At 46.9% G+C, this 18,585-nt stretch overlaps 1 protein-coding gene and 1 non-coding gene across 2 annotated transcripts in view; both read right to left on the bottom strand.

Moving 5' to 3' along the window:
* LY86 (lymphocyte antigen 86) overlaps positions 1-18,585 on the bottom strand; it is a 40,015-nt gene that overhangs the window by 7,797 nt on the left and 13,633 nt on the right. Inside the window, exons 2-3 of the mRNA XM_043449565.1 lie at positions 6,670-6,756; positions 5,327-5,455 (exon numbers count right to left, since the gene is read on the bottom strand). Coding sequence (XP_043305500.1) covers positions 5,327-5,455; positions 6,670-6,756 — 216 coding nt within the window. The remainder of the gene's footprint in view (positions 1-5,326; positions 5,456-6,669; positions 6,757-18,585) is intronic.
* On the bottom strand, positions 3,936-4,007 carry TRNAQ-UUG. The gene has a single exon. It is a non-coding gene; the product is annotated as a tRNA-Gln (tRNA).

The following is an 18,585-nucleotide window of genomic DNA, read 5'->3' as shown; positions in this document are numbered from 1 at the left end:
GTTTTAGGTCAGCACTGTCTCATGGAAATATCATGTGAGCCACGTCTGTAATTTGCATTATTTTTAAAAAGGAGAAAGAAACAAGTGGAATTAATTTAACAACACATGTATATTAACCCAAATATTAAAATCATTATAATTTCAGTGAGCCTATTTGCAAAGCAGGAATAAAGACACAGACAAAGAGAACAAACGCATGGACACCAAGGAGGGCAAAGGGGGTGGGATGGTGAACGGAGGGCCCGGCATTGACATATGCACACTGTGGATGTTATGCATAAAATGGGTGACGAATGAGAACCTGCGGTATAGCACAGGCCGCTCTGCTCGATATCCTGTGGCGGCTCAAGTGGGAAGCAAACCCGAGAAAGAGGGGTGACTGTGTGCGTGTGGCCGGTCCACGTCGCTGTGCAGCTGAGACCAACACAACATCGTAAAGCAGCTAGACTTCAGCAGAAACATTTTTTTTTGCAACAAAAATGTAATTAATACATTGCATACAAAATGCAAATTTTGAATTTAATTTTTTTAAAAAAATCTAGGTCCCTGCAAGGAAATCCAACCAGTCCATCCTAAAGGAGACCAGTCCTGGGTGTTCATTGGAAGGACTGATGCTGAAGCTGAAACTCCAATACTTTGGCCACCTGATGCAGAGAGCTGACTCACTGGAAAAGACCCTGATGCTGGGAGGGATTGGGGGCAGGAGGAGAAAGGGACGACAGAGGATGAGATGGTTGGATGGCATCACCGACTCGATGGACATGGGTTTGAATAAACTCCGGGAGTTGCTGAATGACAGGGAGGCCTGGCGTGATGTGGTTCATGGGGTTGCAAAGAGTCGGACATGACTGAGCGACTGAACTGAACTGAACTGAAAGGCAAAGAAAGTGTTAAAGAGCTTAAAGCCATTGACAATGAATGTTTATCTGGCAGAGTGAGACCAGGTAACAATTAAAGGGGAAAAAAAAACGATGATGCCTATAAGACAGAGACACGCATATCAAAGTTAAGTTAAACTGGAAAAAACTGATCAAGCCTTTCAAAATCCTATTTCAAAAATGGCAACCGTTATGATCATATTGAAAGTAAAACATGCATGAATTAAAATATGCCATTAATAATTTTATCTTGAAGTTATGTGAATCATCTCCACTTGAAAGAGTTTTTCAACAAAATTTTTAAAAAGACTATAGTTTCAATATATTACCAACATAGAAAGTATCAATGAGATTTTTAAATTCTTTTTTCATACTATGCTTTGTACAAAGTCTTCAAAATTCGGTGCAAACTCTGCACTCAGAGCTCATCTCACTTGGATGGGCCCCATTTCTGACTATGAGGAGCCACACGTGACCAGTGGCTCTTGGACTGGTCAGGGCCAACGACGGAGCCATGGACGGCCCAGGAGGTGAAATGATTTTCTCCAACTTCATTCCTCCTACAAGAACTATGTGTCTTTGTCACCCAGGTTTTCTCTGTAAGAGCTGTAACTTCTGGCAGCAAGAAGGGAGGGAGGATTTAAATTTTTTTTTTCTTACCAATCTATTTTTGAATTTCTGTGGATAAACACTTAATATAAGTCTCAAAATACAGCTTGTGAATTGGTGGGCTGATTGCATTGCCAGAAGGAGAAGCGAAGAGGATGGCGATGGGAAGAAGGAGGAGAAACTGAGACAACCTTCAGAAACCCAGGGCAGCCACAGGGAAGGACGACGTGACCGGAAGTAATGGAACAGACATCACAGAGAGCGGTCCTCCTCAGGCTGGTGGGCTCAGGTGTTCATGCACACCAGAGCTCTCAGGATGTTGGTTAAAATGCAAATACCAGCAACCCACGGGGCCCAGGTTTTGGGGTGGGACAGGAGAGCTGCCAGTCCGCCTTCTCAAATAGCTTCCTAAACGATGATTACACAGAATTGTGAGTACTGGCTTCCCTGGTGGCTCAGACAGTAAAGCGTCAGCCTCCAATGCGGGAGACCCGGGTTCAATCCCTGGGTCGGGAAGATCCCCTGGAGAAGGAAATGGCAACCCACTCCAGTGTTCTTGCCTGGAGAATTCCATGGACAGAGGAGCCTTGTTGGCTACAGTCCACGGGGTTGCAAATAGTCAGTCACGACTGAGTGACTTCACTTCACTTCAATTAGATTTAATGAAACTCCACAGCAGGCTGAGAATTTGTAAAGTTTCCCGTATTACCTTAGAGGATTAAAAACACTGTGGTCCTTTGTTGCTGTTCCGTTGCTAAGGCATGTTTGACTCTCTGCCACCCCACGGACTGCAGTGCGCCTGGCTTCCCTGCCCTTCACTGTCTCCCAGAGTTTACTCAAATTCATGTTCAATGAGTCAGTGATGCCATCCAACCATCTCATCCTCTGTCATCCCCTTTTCCTCCCACCTTCAGTCTTTCCCACCATCGGGGTCTTTCCCAAGGAGTCAGTTCTTTGCATCAGGTGGCCAAAGTATTGAAGCTTCAGCATCAGTCCTTCCAAAGAATATTCAGGACTGATTTCCTTTAGGATGGACTGGTTTGATCTCCTTGTAATTCCAGGGGCTCTCAAGAGTCTCCTCCAGCACCACAATCTGAAAGCATCAGTTCTTTGATGCTCAGATTCTTTACGGTCCAACTCTCACATTCGTACGTAACTACTGGGAAAACCACAGCTTTGACTATCCAGACCCAGGTCCTATGTCACTATTAATCTCAATATTCTGGGCTCCACAAAAAGAACTGATGGATTTCAAAGGACAAGTTCAACGTATTCTTGGCTCATTTACAAGAGGCTTAATTTTGAGGATGGAGGGAAGCTCCCAGGGCTACAGGATTCCTTAACAGGCAATGTGTCTTTCTCTTCCTTCCTTCCTTCCCTTCTTTCTTTTCTTTCTTTCCTTCCTTTCCTTCTCTCAGTTAAAAAAAAAAAGTATAAGGTGATCATTGTTTCTATTTTTTTTTTTTTGTAGTTCAAGGGTGGGTGTTTTCTGCCAATGCAGTAATAAACCACTGTTTTTCTTGATTCTTTATGAACTTGCAGCAGCGGCAGCTGCCCAGCCGCTGCAAGCAGGAAACCCACAGCTGCTTGAAGTATGCAGACAAAGAATAAAACATGAGGAGAAGAAAGGCTGATGGCTGAGTTGCTGCTGCTTCCAAATTCCAGTTTCGTGAGAACTGCAGGCGAGGGTCTCTCCCCAGAGGTGGAAGCGGGCTGCCGGGGCTCTGCTCTCTCAGCCAGCAGAGGATATACAACCTGGACCTGAGTCAGGTTCCCACTACCTCCAAGGAAAAAAGGTCTTAAACGTATAAGCCCCCGAGGCTCTGCCGCCTCTCCAGGCCTTGTTAAAATGCAGACTTCCACTCTGAGATTGATGACTTCAGGGGCTTGGAGCCCGTGCTCGAGAAATCCCTCATCGCCTGCGGGCAGTTGCTGCCATTTATCACTTACTGAGTCCTGTGTGCCAGACTCTGTCCTGAGGACTTTGTATAATTGTCCAATTTATCCTTACTAAGAATCCCGTGAGGTCTGTGTAGAGATGTGGAAACTGAGGCTCAGACACACTGAGTAATTCTGCCTGAAGTCACACAGCCATAAGGGACAGCGAAGGTCTGGTTCTGTGTAAGCCTGGCCTCCAACCCTGTGTTGGAAGAGACTGAACACAAAAGCCCAGGGACCCGCAGGACCGAAAGCCTGAAAAAGCGGAGCAACTTGGAGACACAGGAAGTCTTGCTGTTGTGTACTTGCTCAGTCATGTCTGACCCTTTGCGACCCCACGGACTGTAGCCGCCAGGCTCCTCTGTCCATGGGATTTCCCAGGCAAGAAGACTGGAAAATCTCCTCCAGGGGATCTTCCCGACCTAGAGATCGCATCTGCATCTCCTGGGTCTCCTACATTGGCAGGTGGATTCTTTATGGCTGAGCCACCTGGGAAGCCCAAAGATAAGTAGGTCTTGCTGAGATTTGAACTCAGATTGCTGGATTCAAAGTCCAGAGTGCTAACCATTACACCACAGGGCCACTACAGGAGGTCTACAATGGCCCAGAAATCACGGGTGTGCAAACAGGTAGGGGACGCTACCCCAGAGAAGATGCATTTTAAAATTGAGGCCTCAGACACAGCCACTTGCTCCCCTTCTTTTAGAGCAGAAATCAGTGGCTCGGTTCCTGGGACTGCATCTGTTACTAACACGTACCGTGAATGCAGAACAGTTAAAAGTGAGGCCCCAGGTGGGGCTACGGGTGTGTTGACAGAGGCTGTCTGGTCCTCGGCACAGATTTCCGGTGGGATTCTTGAAGGTGGCCTTTGCCTGGAAGGCATTTTGTCTTGTTTTCTACTACAGCTGTGTGAGGTATAAGGCATTTTGCAGAAAGTGTTTGGGGCATTTTTCCCAAATCTAGGTAATTTCCAGATTTCCTTCGTCTCTTAGACCCACAGAAAGCAGCACTTGGAGATGGTGAGGCAGCGGACCTCTGGCTGACGAGATGTGAATTGCTGACTCGACAGAGCTGTCAGGACTCACTTTAAACAGCTGGAGACAGTGAGGCTGAGAGGCCTTTGCAATCAGTAATCTCGGGGCAGGGCCAGGCTCACGTGCTCAGCGTGAACCCGGACAGACAGGAAATGCCCACGTTTGTGAAAGGGAGAGTGGGGAGGCGCCCAGCCCGAGCGCCCACTCAGCTTCCCGCTTTGTCTTCCTTGCAGGTGTGAGATCAGTGACCTTTGTTGCGGAAGCCCTACAATTCCAGCTGCTGTTAGGAATGACAGCTGCCTCCTGGGCGATGTCATGTCAGACCTGAAAAATAGCTCTCAGGGGATCTTCTCTGTTATGTATTGAAATTCACCTAATTATGATGTACTCCCCGCTTTGGACAAACACTGGACGCAGGTAAGATCGGACTGACACAAAAGATGAACCAGGGAGCAATGATTTCTTTGACTAAAGGACTCATCAGCTTGCAAAAGGTGTCAGGGTCATGTTTATCTTAACTCCAAGCTTGCAATGCCTTTAAAATTAAGTCCATATCTAATGTTTTCATGTAGCTTACCACACTGGTCATTTTTCACAAGGTGCCACTACTAACACTTAACAACAATTTTCTCTTTGCAAACACCTGATAAACGCATTTCATTTGATGTCCACACTCACCCTGTAAGGCATGTCCTGTGGGATGGGCTGTGTGGTCATTTTTATACAACATGTGATGATACATGAGGTCAACCTTATCTGCAGGGGAGGGGCACCCTAGATGCCGGTCTGAATATCATGACCTTGGCCGCTAGCTCCTGTCCACCTCTCTCTGGGCCCCAGCCGGCCATCAGTCGGCCAAACACCTACCTCCTTTCCTTCTTCCACAGAAAGAAAACTTGGGTAGATCCACTTCACAGACGGGGTAGGAGAAGTTCAGGATGGACAGTCCTTTACTGAAGAGCGCGACGTCCAGAAACAGCTGCTCGATGTCCTCCCCTGGGGGCAAAGGGGAGGCCAGCTTTCCTGTTAGTGTGGGTTTCGCTGAGCATCAGAGTGTGCAGAAGTCATAAAAGCCTGAGCTGAAGGACCTTTCATCACCAGAAATCTGTGCTATATGGCGAACAGCTTTCTGTTTTGGTAAAACAGCATTTGGGCAACGCGACTGGGACAAGTCTGTGGATGAAAGTCAGCCCTTTCATGGACTTCACCTGACTGGAGCAGCTAGCTGACCTGTGCCCCTATCCTGATGCCGTGGACCCTGGGGACCTGCCTCCTACGGATTCTCAGCTATGTGGTCCCAGGTGCCTCCCTCGAGAGCGGCAGGCTGCGGTCCAGCCTGCAACCCCCACCGCTCATGCCCATTATCACCCAGGAAGCTTCTGGCCGCCCTGCATGGCTGGCTCCCGACTCTCTGCCTTTTTCTCCTTTCCTCCCTGTTTAGATTCCACTCACTCCCTTCCTTCTAGTCCTGTTTCTCCCTACAGCATTCCTGGAGCTGTTGGTATGGAGCCCAGACACTGTGCAAGGTCTGGAAATACCGAGATGCCTGAGAGGTCTTGGCATCCGGGAATGTTCCCTCCATTTCTCTGGAAAGAGTCCACGTGCTCAATTTATTAAATCCTTCTGCTCTGGTTTTGAGGAAACTGTGAGAAAGGAGAGAGTCTAGCAGCTATAGCAACATTATGACCAACTGGGACAACCTGGCCACATAAAAATAAAAATAAACAACCTGAAAGCCTTCTGGCCTGTTGACTCAGTGGACAGAGAAGATGTCCTGTGTCTTTGCCTGAGTCCAGGTTTAAGAGCTTAGATGAGCTATTTGTGGAATGAAATAATGCAAAGATAAACCATGCTGCTGGTACCAGACTTGTTTGTGGCTGAGACAACTAAGCAAAAAAGCCTTCTCTTGAGCAAACATTGATACTTAGGCTCAAAATATTTTCTCTTTTTTTTTGCTGGATATACTGATTCCAGGTGCTTATAGCATCCAAATGAGTGTCTAGGGTCTCTTCTCACAAAAGAACAGCTTTAAATGAAAGTTCTGCTCTATCTGGATATTACCCAGAGAGAGAAATGGAAATGGAAATAGTTAATTCCAGAGAGTGATGGGATGCAGCGGCTCAGCCACTACAGTAAATACGAATAACTGGGTGTCTGGGCCACGAAGAGGTTGTGTCGTGTTTTATATTATGACAATAATGTTTACTTACTCAGAACCATTCCAAATCTAATGTTGAGATTTGGTTTTAATTGTCTGGAACACTGGTCGACAGAAAAGCCAAAATCTTGCAATGGGTCTGCCAAGAAGAAAAGGACGGGGTAGATGTGAGGACACCACACGGTCTGCAAGCTCACACTCAAGACTCACACCCATTCTGTGCCTTTTTTCCACGTGAGTCACTGAAACGGGTTTGGCAGCACACAGCCCAGCACTCTCCTTGCCGAAGTCCATGATGCTTTCATCCGCCCCTCCCCGTCTCTGCAAACCCGACGCCGTGTTCACTGACAACAGGTCTCAGGCTGAGAGATGAGCACAACGTCCTGGTGGGTGGGTTTCATCTTTTCTTTCTTTTTCTAACTTTTTGGCCACGCCACGCAGCACATGAGATCTTAGTGCCCCAACCAGGGCTCAAACTCCCGGCCCCTGTGGTGGAAGCACAGAATCTTAACCACTGGACCACCAGGAAAGCCCTGGGTGGGTTCTGTCTTTACTCGTTAAAACTCCGATTATTGTTTGCTTTTATTTCCTGAACTTTTGTCCTTAAAATTGATTGCCTCAAATATTTCACAAAGTATTTTGTACTATATTTCAAGCAAGGGAAAGTAGGTGCAACTTTTCAAAGTTAAGACCTGCCTTTATCACTCCGTCCTACCCCATCCTATTCAACACAGCAATTGTTTCCAAATAGCCCACTATCTGAAAGGTATTGTGTCAAATAGAAAAGCTACAAAACCAATATTTTTTACGTATAATTTCTGCTTATTCCGAACGTCCCAGTGGTCCGTCTATGCCTTAGAGAGAGTCAAGAAATGCTCTGCTGGCCCCAAGTTCCATTTCCCACATCAGAGTCCACGCTCCATTCCCCAAGATCTTGGCGGCAACGTCAGCGCCACCCAGCAAGTTTTCCAGCAAGTTCCAGGCGCTTTCTCCTGAGTCTCCTGGTCTTACGGGTTCAGGCCGTTGTCTACAAACTAAAGTCGCTCATTCCCACTTGTTTTGTGTGAAGGTTTCTCTGTGATGTGCTAAGTCGCTTCAGTCATGTCTGACTCTATGTGACCCACGGACCACAGCCCACCCGGCTCTTCTGCCCATAGGATTCTCCAGGCAAGAATCCTGGAGCAGGTTGCCATGCCCTCCTCCAGATTTCCCACATATTTTTCTGCTTCTCTGAGCTCTTCAAACAGCTGTGTCTGAAGTCTGTTTACGGCCTACGAGCATGTGTGATTTTGTGCCTTGACGTTTGACTTGCCTCACAATAATTAACCTAAACGCAGACCTCCCGAAAGGCAAGAGCCAGAGTTTTGTTTCATTCGTGTTGTTTCATTTTTAATTTCCTTTTTCCTTATGTTTCCTTCTGGGTCCCAGAGAAGACAGCTGATTTTAAGTAAGGGTCTGCGTTATATGAGTTGCAAGCCATGCACTTCATGGGGTTTTCACTTAATTCTCCAGACTCCCCTGTGCCTAGCGCAGAGCCTTGAGGTCAAACATGAAGTAAGCACTCCATAAATGCACATAATGCGTGGATGAATGGGTTATGTATTAAGCTATTTTCTCTCAGCTTCAAATTAGCCTTCAGGGCTCTGCTGTGTGAAGCTGGGGGCTCTTTGCATTCACATTTCTACTTTGCCACCTGCCAGAGATGCGCCAGAAAGAGACGGGCTGAGCGGGAGAAGGACTTCTCCTTCTTACACTCCTGCTGATGCTGGAGTGTGTCCCCTGCTGAAGGCCTGTCGCCGGCAGTGGCGGCTGGTTCCAGAGTCCAGCTCTCTTTTGTACCTTCCTGGAATCAGCTGAGGCTCAGCTCTGCCAGCCCCAAAGCTTCTGTGGCGATGGTAACTCACCCCTTCTCCAGCTGCCTGCACCTCAGCCCTTCAATGGCTCTGCTATCAAACTTGCAGATTCTAACAACCTTCACCTCTGTCCTCTGCTCACAGCCCTTGGGCGGCAGCTGCTTCCTCATTGTTTTTTTTTTTTTTTGCTTTTCTGGTTCTCTAACAATTGCTTGTGAGAGCTGGACTGTAAAGAAAGCTGAGAACCGAAGAATTGATGGTTTTGAACTGTGGTGTTGGAGAAGACTCTTGAGAGTCCCTTGGACTGCAAGGAGACCAAGCCAGTCCATCCTGAAGGAGATCAGTCCTGAGTGTTCATTGGAAGGACTGATGCTGAAGCTGAAACTCCAATACTTTGGCCACCTGATGCGAAGAGCTGACTCATTTGAAAAGACCCTGGTGCTGGGAAAGATTGAGGGCAGGAGGAGAAGGGGACAACAGAGGATGAGATGGCTGGATGGCATCACCGACTCAATGGACATGAGTTTGGGTGAAGTCCGGGAGTTGGTGATGGACAGGGAGGCCTGGCGTGCTGCGATTCATGGGGTCGCAGAGAGTCGGACACGACTGAGCGACTGAACTGAACTGAACAACTGCTTCGCCAACACCCTGTATTAAATTTTCTGTTGAAGTAACTGACGGAGTTTCTGAATTTCTGACTGGACCTGGACTGATGGAATGAATGACAATCTTGAGAGACAGGCCTGGTCATCCCCGTTCACAGATGGGAAATAAAGACTCAGAGAGGCGGCGCTGCGTTAACCAGGTTTAAGACCGAGAGAATGGCAGAGTCAGGATTGAAACTCAGACTTAAAACCAGCAAATAAGAAGTGGCCGCCCAGTATCGCACAGAGGCAGGCACAAAGCGGAGCCGTGAAGCTGGGCGTTAATGATCTGATTAGTGAGATCACCTGCGGTATTCTCTGTGCAGGCCTGTGGCATCTGGCAGTTCTGTTTCATGACTGGTTTCAATTTCAGCTTAGCTATGAGCTCACATTTGTTGGTGGGAGCATTCCAGACAGTTTAATCATCCACACTGCTGACCTGGAAGATGCATAATTGTCTGTGGTATCTGCCGTGGAAATGATCACTATGCTATTCAGCCCTGCGAATCTAATCTAAGTGCACTTTTGCTTGATGAAACTCCTATGATTTGGTCACTAATTTCCTGGGGGGATAAGCCATTTTCTCTGATGCCCATTTCACTTGTTCATCAGCATCTCTGTGCCCTCCTGGCATTTATTTCAGCTTGGAATATGGGAGCAGGGCTTAAGGAGACAATTTTCCCCGCTACGTATTTGACCCTCAGTGTTAAAAAAGAGGCCAACCAACAGAGGCTTAGGAAAGTGCATCCTCAAGATTGTGAACAAATATAAGTTGCTATTTGAGGAAAAATAAAAGGGTATAAGCATGTGTCGATTAGCTAATTATCAGGCACAGAGCCACACTGTGTTGATCGATATTTTAAAGGCATAGCTGGAGAGAATAAAGTGAGGCCAGAAGAAGGAAATAAAATATCTCCCTGGTACTAGAAAAATATTATTGTGAAGAAAATCATCTTAATAAGGAACAAAGTCACAAAGAAAGCAGCGGGTTGCTTCTCTCTGAGGATGTGACTATAAAACAGAAAGATAGACTGCTTAAAAAGTGATTAGGGCTTTGGTGATATTTCCTAGCAGTTATTTCAATTTTATATTTGAGAGTGAGTTTTTATTTAGTTATTTATTTATTTTTTTGAGGATGAATCTTATACTTTAGAGTGAACATGCAGTTTGCAGTTGTTTCAGGGAAAATAACATCTGTTCCTTGTCCCCTAAGCCCACCCTCACACACTTACGATATTTTCACTCGGGCACTTAGCATGCTCTGTAAAAAATATTTTTTATTTTCTTGTGAACCTCTGCCACTCCTCTACTAGATGCTTCGAGGCGAGCTGCGCAGCCTCAGAGCCCGGCATCGCGTGCTGAGACTATACTATGTAGGACTCCTCTGCTGGTCCAGTGGCCAAGGCTTCTTGCTTCCATTGCTGGGTGCACGGGTTCAATTCCTAGTCAGGGAACTAAGATCCCACACGCCACTTGGCATGGCCAAAAGACAAAATAAATTAAATAAAAAACAAAGACATTCTTAAGAAAAAGATTATACTAGGTTCCAAGTAGTAGTTTGTCGAATGAATAATAGGGATTATATACAGTAAACTCATCAAGAACTTGAAAGCCAGATTTCTCAACTTTGTCACTATGGACATTCTGGGTCAGAAATCCTTTTGGGGAAAATCCTTCTTCTTTTTTTTTTTCCTGTGCGCTGTAGGATATTAGCTACACCTCTAACCTACTAGACCCCAGTAGCATCCCAGCCCCAAGTTCAACAAAACAGGTTACGGATTTTACTAAATACTCTCTTGGGAATGAACTCGCCTAATGAAGAACCACTGCTTTGAAGAGCTGCTTTCTCAGCTGCCAGACAAACGTCTACAGAATCAGCTACCAAAATAAAGAAAGTGGGCTGCGTTTTTAAAGCAGGTCTCCTTCTATGGTGTGGGAGTTGATTGGAGACCAGGGTGGGGAGTTTTTCCTTGGGCACTTGCCCCGGGTGATTTTGACCACATAGAAACCGGATTATCTGAATTTGGATCTTCTGAAAGAATAAACCTGGGGAGTTAGCGAGAGTGGTGTTCCTGGGCGTCAAGGGCAGAGATAAATATTTCTTCCTGACGCTTCACCGTACAGCAGGGAATGAACCGAGGAAAGAGGAGAAGCTTTGGGGTGAGAGGTTTCATCTCTTCATCGAGGTTTCTTTTTCCTGAGCCTCTGAGCTCTACCTCTATCCTGCCTGCTGAGTCCTCCTGTACGGCGCCCGCCCGAGAGAGGGCGGCAGTTACAGTGGGGGAGCTGCCCCGCTGCCCCCACGCCCCGGGGACAGGTGTGCCTGGAAGGCAGCCTCCTCCAAACAGCGGACACGAAATCCCCAGGGAGAAGGGTGAGGGAGCGGCTGGGGAAGCAGCCAGGAGCATCTGCCTTCTCGCTAAGGGCGCTCACATGCCTCCTGGAGCTGGTTCGTGCTCCTTCATGGAGTAGAAGAGACTTAGATGGACAGGAGCGGCTTAGCGTGTGCAGGGTCTTTACACATCTCGGCCCCAGAGCCATCCTGGGGCCTTAAGATCTGTTGGTGGCCTGTGCTCTCCCGGGAGGGGCTGGACTCAGGCGGTCATCTGGGAGAGGATGCGCTGGCCTGGGGCGTTTCTGACCAGTGTTGGGCTCTCAGCTGGAATCTGGGCAAGAAAACAAACTCCAATGGCACAGCCTCGGGAAGTGCAATTCCTCTCTGAGGTCAGTGGGGCCTGATGTGGCCAGACGGGTGCATCGGGCTGGGCTCCCCGCTGGTATGTCTCAGGCACACGTGCGTCCCCAAGTCTTCAAGTCCACGGCAGTCACTCTGCTCTCTGCAGCCTCTGTGCTGCTGGCTGGGTGGTCTGAGGGACACAGGAGGGGACTAGCCTCATGATGCTGGTCCCATTTTCCAAATTTCATAGCTCTGCCTGTTGTTGTTCAGCCACTAAGTCGTGTCCGACTCTGTGACCCAGTTGCCTGCAGCACTCCAGGCTTCCCTGTCCTTCAGCATCTCCCAAAGTTTGCTCAAACTCATGTCCATCGAGTTGGTGATGCCACCCAACCATCTAAACCTCTGTTGCCCTCTTCTCCTTTTGCCTTCAATCTTTCCCAGCATCAGGATCTTTTCAAATGAGTCGGCTCTTCGCATCAGGTGGCCAAAGTATTGGAGCTTCAGCTTCAGCATCAGTCCTTCCAGTGAATATTCAGGGCTGATTTCCTTTAGGATGGACTGGTTTGATCATAGTGGACACGCCCACAAATCACATATCTCAGCTGGTTGGATAAATAAACTGAAAAGAGGCAAGGTTGAGCAGTTGGATGAAAGCAGGAGGGAAGCTGAACTTTCACGCCGGCTCTGGTGGGTGCCAGCAGTCACTTGGGAAACTTGAGTTTTGAAGCCAGTGACTGATTTCCCCTGCACTTGGAAGACTCTTTGGAAAGGTGTTAGCTCATATTAACTTAATCATCTTCATAACAGAGGTATTTGCTTTGGCACTTAGGATGGAGTTTCTCAGTGTGGATGAAAATCTAGTCTCAGGCCAAATATTAGCAGATGTACCTCTGCGGTCTTTCAGAATTCTTCTGCAAATAAAACAAAATAAATATATCTTGCTTTTGACTTCTTCCTTTAGGTTGGGTGGTTACTGGTTTTGCAAGCTGGTGCTCTGTTACCATACAGGCCCAGTTGTGCATGGATCTGAAAGTTTGCCTTCTTATATGGCTGTGTTTTGATGGGGTGTTTTAATTTTCTTGTGTGATTCCTATGATAACATTCAAGGGTCATTGTGGATCCTTAAAAAAAAAAAAAAGATGATGACGGAAAGGCTTCTGTGAGATGCCATGGCTGGAAATCCGTTACCATGGCAACACAAAATTAATTTCCTCTTTTCTGTCCTTGACGTGCTGTGGTGTGTCCCTTTCCCCCTTGCCCCATCCTCTTTTCCTGCCTTTGAAGAGAAAGAAATGACTTACGAGGTGGTAAATGCATTCTAGCTAGTTGTTCTGTTATTTCCCGGTCTCTCCTTTTTCCCCACCTGTCAAATCTTATTACTGCAGAATAGTATGGCAAAGCTCCCCGATGGGCCATTGTATTTCAAATAATAGCAGTTCTGCCCCCATTCCAGTCTCCTCGGTCAGCATTTCATTGGGAATTGACTCACACAGCCAAAGGAGGGTATGTGATCTAGATTTTTGTTTCTTCAGCATGGTTATGTAGGAAAGTGAAAGTGTGAAAGTGTTAGTCACTCAGTTATGACCCTGTGGTCTGTATAGCCTGCCAGGCTCCTCTGTCCATATAATCCTCTAGGCAAGAATACTAGAGTGGGTAGCCATGCCCTTTTGCAGGGGATGGTCTTGATCCAGGGGTGGAACCCGGGTCTTCCACTTTGCAGGAAGGTTCGTAACCACCTGAGGCACCAGGGAAGCCTTGGCTATATAGACTGGGTGTTCAAAAATGCTTAGCATGACGTCAAAGAGGACAAAACGCAATGAACACCCTCACAGCGGAACGGCTACTGCTTGTAACACAAAGGGCAGGAATGCACACATCCCACAGCCTGCCTGTAAGCTGGGCGAATGCGTTTTTGAGTGTGAAGGTTTCGGCTGCCAAATTCAACATTCTGTATCCTTTATCTTGTTTGCTTCTAACTGCAAAAGAAACGGGATTTATTGGAACTCATCACTGACAGATACAGGGTGTGAATCTGCACCATCTTCTGGCCTCTGAGTTCCACTCCCCAGGGGTAACCAGAGTCTGGCTTCCACGAGCTTAGGAGGAGGTGGTTTTTTATATTAGAAACATTTGAGGCCAAAAAAGAGATAAAAAGCAATGAAGATGAGCTTTCATCAAAAACACCTTGCCAAATGTCTCAAGGGAAATGACGACCCATCTGAAGCTCTCACAATTACCTTTTGCATCCCAAGAGTAGATGGACGACAAACACTGAATGCAGTTTTACTGTGTGTTGCCATGGGGGTATCACACACCCTGTGCTCAGTCAGTCAGTCATGTCCGACGCTTTGCAGCCCAGCGGTCTGGGGCCCGCCAGGCTCCTCTGTCCATGGCATTTCCCAGGCAAGAATACTGGAGTGGGTTGCATTTCCTGCTCCAGGCGATCTTCCTAATTTAGGGACTGACATGCATCTCTTGTGTCTCCTGCATTGGCGGGTGGATTCCTTGCCACTAGTGCCACCTGGGAAGCCCTGGGGGCATCATGGTGCCACATAAACCCTAGCCTGAGAGTGCAAACAAACTTGAATTGTCTTACCACTGACAGTGCATACTAGTGGCTGAAGAATGGGAAATGCAACTCAACTTCTCATTCATTTTACCGAGGACCTGATACATGGCCTTGGGGATACACGGACGAACCAGAAAAGGCTTCCGCTTTCATCTGGAGTATAACACTTCCATCACCTAATTATGATATTACACAGCCAAAACATAAACTCAATAAAAGATACATGTGTACTCTAAATCTCTTATTTTATAGCCAACATAGAGTCACACAGTCTTTCGTGTGCAAGCCGTGTCTGCCATACACTCACCCCACATTACTTGGCCTGATCCCTTGGCAGGTTAAAGTCAATCTTAGTGGTGGGGTTGCTATTCATAGCTTCAACTTCCACCACTACAGGCAAGACACAGACACAAAGAACCTTCCTGGTGCTGGCCTTGACAATCACTCCTGACCTCACGTCCCCTTTCCCACCCCAGCAACCATAAATCACTGCCTCAGCAACATAATTCTGTCATCTTGAGAAAGTTACATATGTAGAACCATACAGTATGTAAGTGTTCTTCTTAACTTGTCATATATATATATTAAGATATAAAAATATGTACATATTTATTTTTTGCTATAGTGGACTTACAATATTGTATTGTATTAGTTTTCTGCATACAGCACAGTGATTCAATGTTTTTAGACATTACAAAATGATCAGCACGTATGCAATCTTTTAAGATTGGATTTTTTCTTTCTTCAAGTGGCCCTGGAGACCCATTCAGGCAGCTGTGTATCTCAGGAGCTTTTTTCCGAAGTGTGGATATCTCACAGCCTAGCTACACACCTGTCCTTCACGTGGAAGGACATCAGTCCAGTTTGGGGCCATCACAAACAAAGCTGTCATGATCCTTCACACACAGGTTTTTGTGTGAACATAGTCTTCATTTCTCTGGGATACATACCCAGGACTGAGGTTCCTAGGTTCTATGGTAAGCGTATGTCCGGTTTTTACAAAAAACAGCCTGTTTCCCAGAGTGTGCATTTTACATTCCCTCCCAGTACGGTAGGCAGGTTCTCTTGGGAGAAGCTTGTTCCCTGGGAGAAATCAGGAGAGGGGCTTATGGTCACTATGGGATCAACAACTTCTATGCCCACTCAACCTTCCAGGTTCAAGCAAAATGCCCTCCATGACATGAGATGAATGTCCCCAGGAAGAGCAAATCCTGGAAGCCATGAGTTGGGCGTGCAGCAGCGGATCATTGCTGTCAATGGGTGTCGGGGGAGGGTGACTTGAGTGGCCAGCCGCGATGGGGGTTTCCTTTCTCAGCCTCCCCTGCTTCCTTCCCATCGTGGTCTTCAAGACCCCCAAGGTGGCTTTGGCCACACTCTGTCACACGGAAGCCAGCAGAATTCTTAAGACTCATTTCCCCTGTGCTTCTAGTATGAGATCAATTTATTAAACATTTCTTCTCCCTCGAGTGCTGCTCTCCCCACACTTGGTAAGAAATTGTCCACTGCTGCCTCCAAGCCCCCATCGGAGCCACACGACGAAACATCAATTTACACTTTTCCTAGGAAGCAAGACTACTGATGGAGCTGATGGTCTATCTCAGTCTGTCGGGCTGCCATAACAAAATACCACAGACTGAGTGGCTGAAATGGCAAACAAATGCTTACTTCTCAAGGTTCTGGGGGCTGGGAGTCCAAGGTCAGGATGCTGGCTGATTCGGGGCCTGGTGGGAGCCCTCTTCCAGGCTTGCAGGCTTCTCTATGTGTCCCCACCCAGCAGAGACAGGAGAGCATCCACTCTGGTCTCTTCCTCTTGGAAGGACACTAATCCCATCATGGGTCCCCACCCTCCTGACCTCATCTAACCCGAATTACCTCCAAATGCCATCACCTTATGGGCTTCCTCAGGAGCACAGTGGTAAAGAACCCATCTGCCAATGCAGAAGACATGGTGGGGAAGATCCTCTGGAGGAGGAAATGGCAACCCACTCCAGCACTATTGCCTGGGAAAATCCCGTGGTCAGACGAGCCCGGCGGGCTACAGTCCATGGGGTTGCAGAGGGTCAGACACGACTGAGAACACACACACACACACACACACACACCCCATCACATCGGGGTTTAGAGCCTCAGCATATGAATTCTGAGGAGACACATTCAGTACATAACACGGGTAAAGACCCTCCTCTTCATGGTTAGGATTCAGACAAGGGGACAGAGTGACTCTGTTTCTGAGTCCGACCACCCTGATTTAGAATGAGTGTGAGTGCCCCACGAAGGCCTTGGAACAAGGAGGGACCTGTTCCAGGGGGCCCACAGACTCATTCTTTATCTGAGAATTAGAGGCACAGTGTCTCCAGGACACGCAGTTGACTCTTCCTAGAGAGACCACGGAGCTTTCCTGAGAAGGTGTCTGTTGTTGTTCCGTTGATCATTCATGTCCTACTCTCTGTGACCCCATGGACTGCAGCAGGCCAGGCTTCCCTGTCCTTCACTATCTCCCTGAGTTTGCTCAGATTCATGCCCATTGAGTCAGTGATGCCATCTAACCATCTCATCCTCTGTCACCCCCTTCTCCTCCTGCCTTCAATTTTCCCCAGCATCAGGGTCTTTTCTAAGGAGTCAGTTTTTCCCATCAGGTGGGCAAAGTATTAGAGTTTCAACTTCAGCATCAGTTCTTCCAATGAATATTCAGGGTTGATTTCCCTTAGGATTGGTTGGTTTGACCTCCTTGCTGCCCAAGGGACTCTCAAGAGTCTTCTCCTGACAAGGTGGAGAGGTTCCCTAACATGAGTTTCTACCAGGATGTCTTGTACTGATCAGGGAAGCAAAATTCCTCATTCCCAGAACGAGCTCACCACTTTTCCCCCCTGCATCGCTCACATTATGCAATGAAGCCAGACGGAGTCTGCTGGACATTCCAACTCTGCAAAAGAGCTCTCCCTGATGGGAAAAAGGGAGAAGTCTCTCGTCTGCGTGGCGTGGACCACCCAGGAGTAGGATCTCGTGGCATGAATGATACAGGTCTGCAAGCAGTCACTGCCAGATGCCAGAGGAGAGAAGAACCAGCTGCCTCTGCCAGCAAAATAAATTCCCAATTGAGAAGAGCAATCATTTCTCTGCTTCCTGAATCAACACAATCCTATTATATTTTCCTCCTGTTTAGAGGATTAAAATACTTTTGCTAAAGCTATAAAAAGAATTCTGTTGGAAGATGGCAAGCTGAAATGAAAAATAAGATGGGAAAGCTGACTTCAGGTTGATAAACGAGAGCCGTGTGCCTGCTGAATAACCACAGCCTCCTCACGCCCGCCGACCTGCACACGAGTTCAGGGCAGCCCGTGAGCCGATCAGAGCAAAGTTTCAAGCAGGCCTGACTCAACACCTTACCCGTCTCCTTCACGCCATCGCTGGAACCATTTGGATATCGTTCAGCCTTTCCTTGCCATCTGCTCGTGTGTTTTCAGAACATAGCATTTAAAAACCTTTACTGTATGGAAACATTACCAGACAAAACTGGTGAAACTAGAGAAATGCTGCCACATACCTTTGCCCAGGCTTAAGCCTCAGAGAAATGGAAAGAAAAGTCCTGGGCTGGGAAGATTTTATCTGAGATCAGGAGACGTAAATAATAGATGCTCACAACAGTTTGTAATTGTGAAAAATTGGAAGCAACCCAAATATCTATTAGAAGGAGAATGTATATAATTGTAGTCTATGCACAAATGATATGTTCTACAGCTGTGAAAGTGAATTCACCAAAGCTACACATACTAGCTATCTCTTGGAATAATGCAATACATTGATTTCAAAATACACTGTTAATTCAACTGTCACATAATTCCATACATTTTAGGTTAGATGTTTCTATGTTGTCATATTGCATGCCTACAAAACTATTTTGCATCCCCTTTCCAGATGTTGTGTTTGCTATGCTAGTGACGGCCTTCAGCACCACGTTGAATATAAGTTGTGAGGGTGGGCACTCTCATTTGCCCGATTCTTGGTTTTAAAGAGAATGCTTCCAACGTTTCACCATTCAATGTGATGCTCACTGTAGAACAGTATTTTAGGTACATTTCTTTAAAGAGCAGGGAGCTGATTTTCAAAATCCAAGCTGGCAGATCCTCAAAAAATTAAAAATAGAACTACCATATGATTTAGCAATTCTACTTCTGGGAGTACATCCAAAGGAAACACAAACGCTAACTTGGAAAAGAGATCTGTA

Source organism: Cervus canadensis, chromosome 28 (genome assembly GCF_019320065.1).
Source record: "Cervus canadensis isolate Bull #8, Minnesota chromosome 28, ASM1932006v1, whole genome shotgun sequence".
NCBI classification, from domain to species: domain Eukaryota; kingdom Metazoa; phylum Chordata; class Mammalia; order Artiodactyla; family Cervidae; genus Cervus; species Cervus canadensis.
The sequence above is the reverse complement of the archived record's forward strand: the minus strand, read 5'-3'. Positions and strand labels throughout refer to the sequence as shown.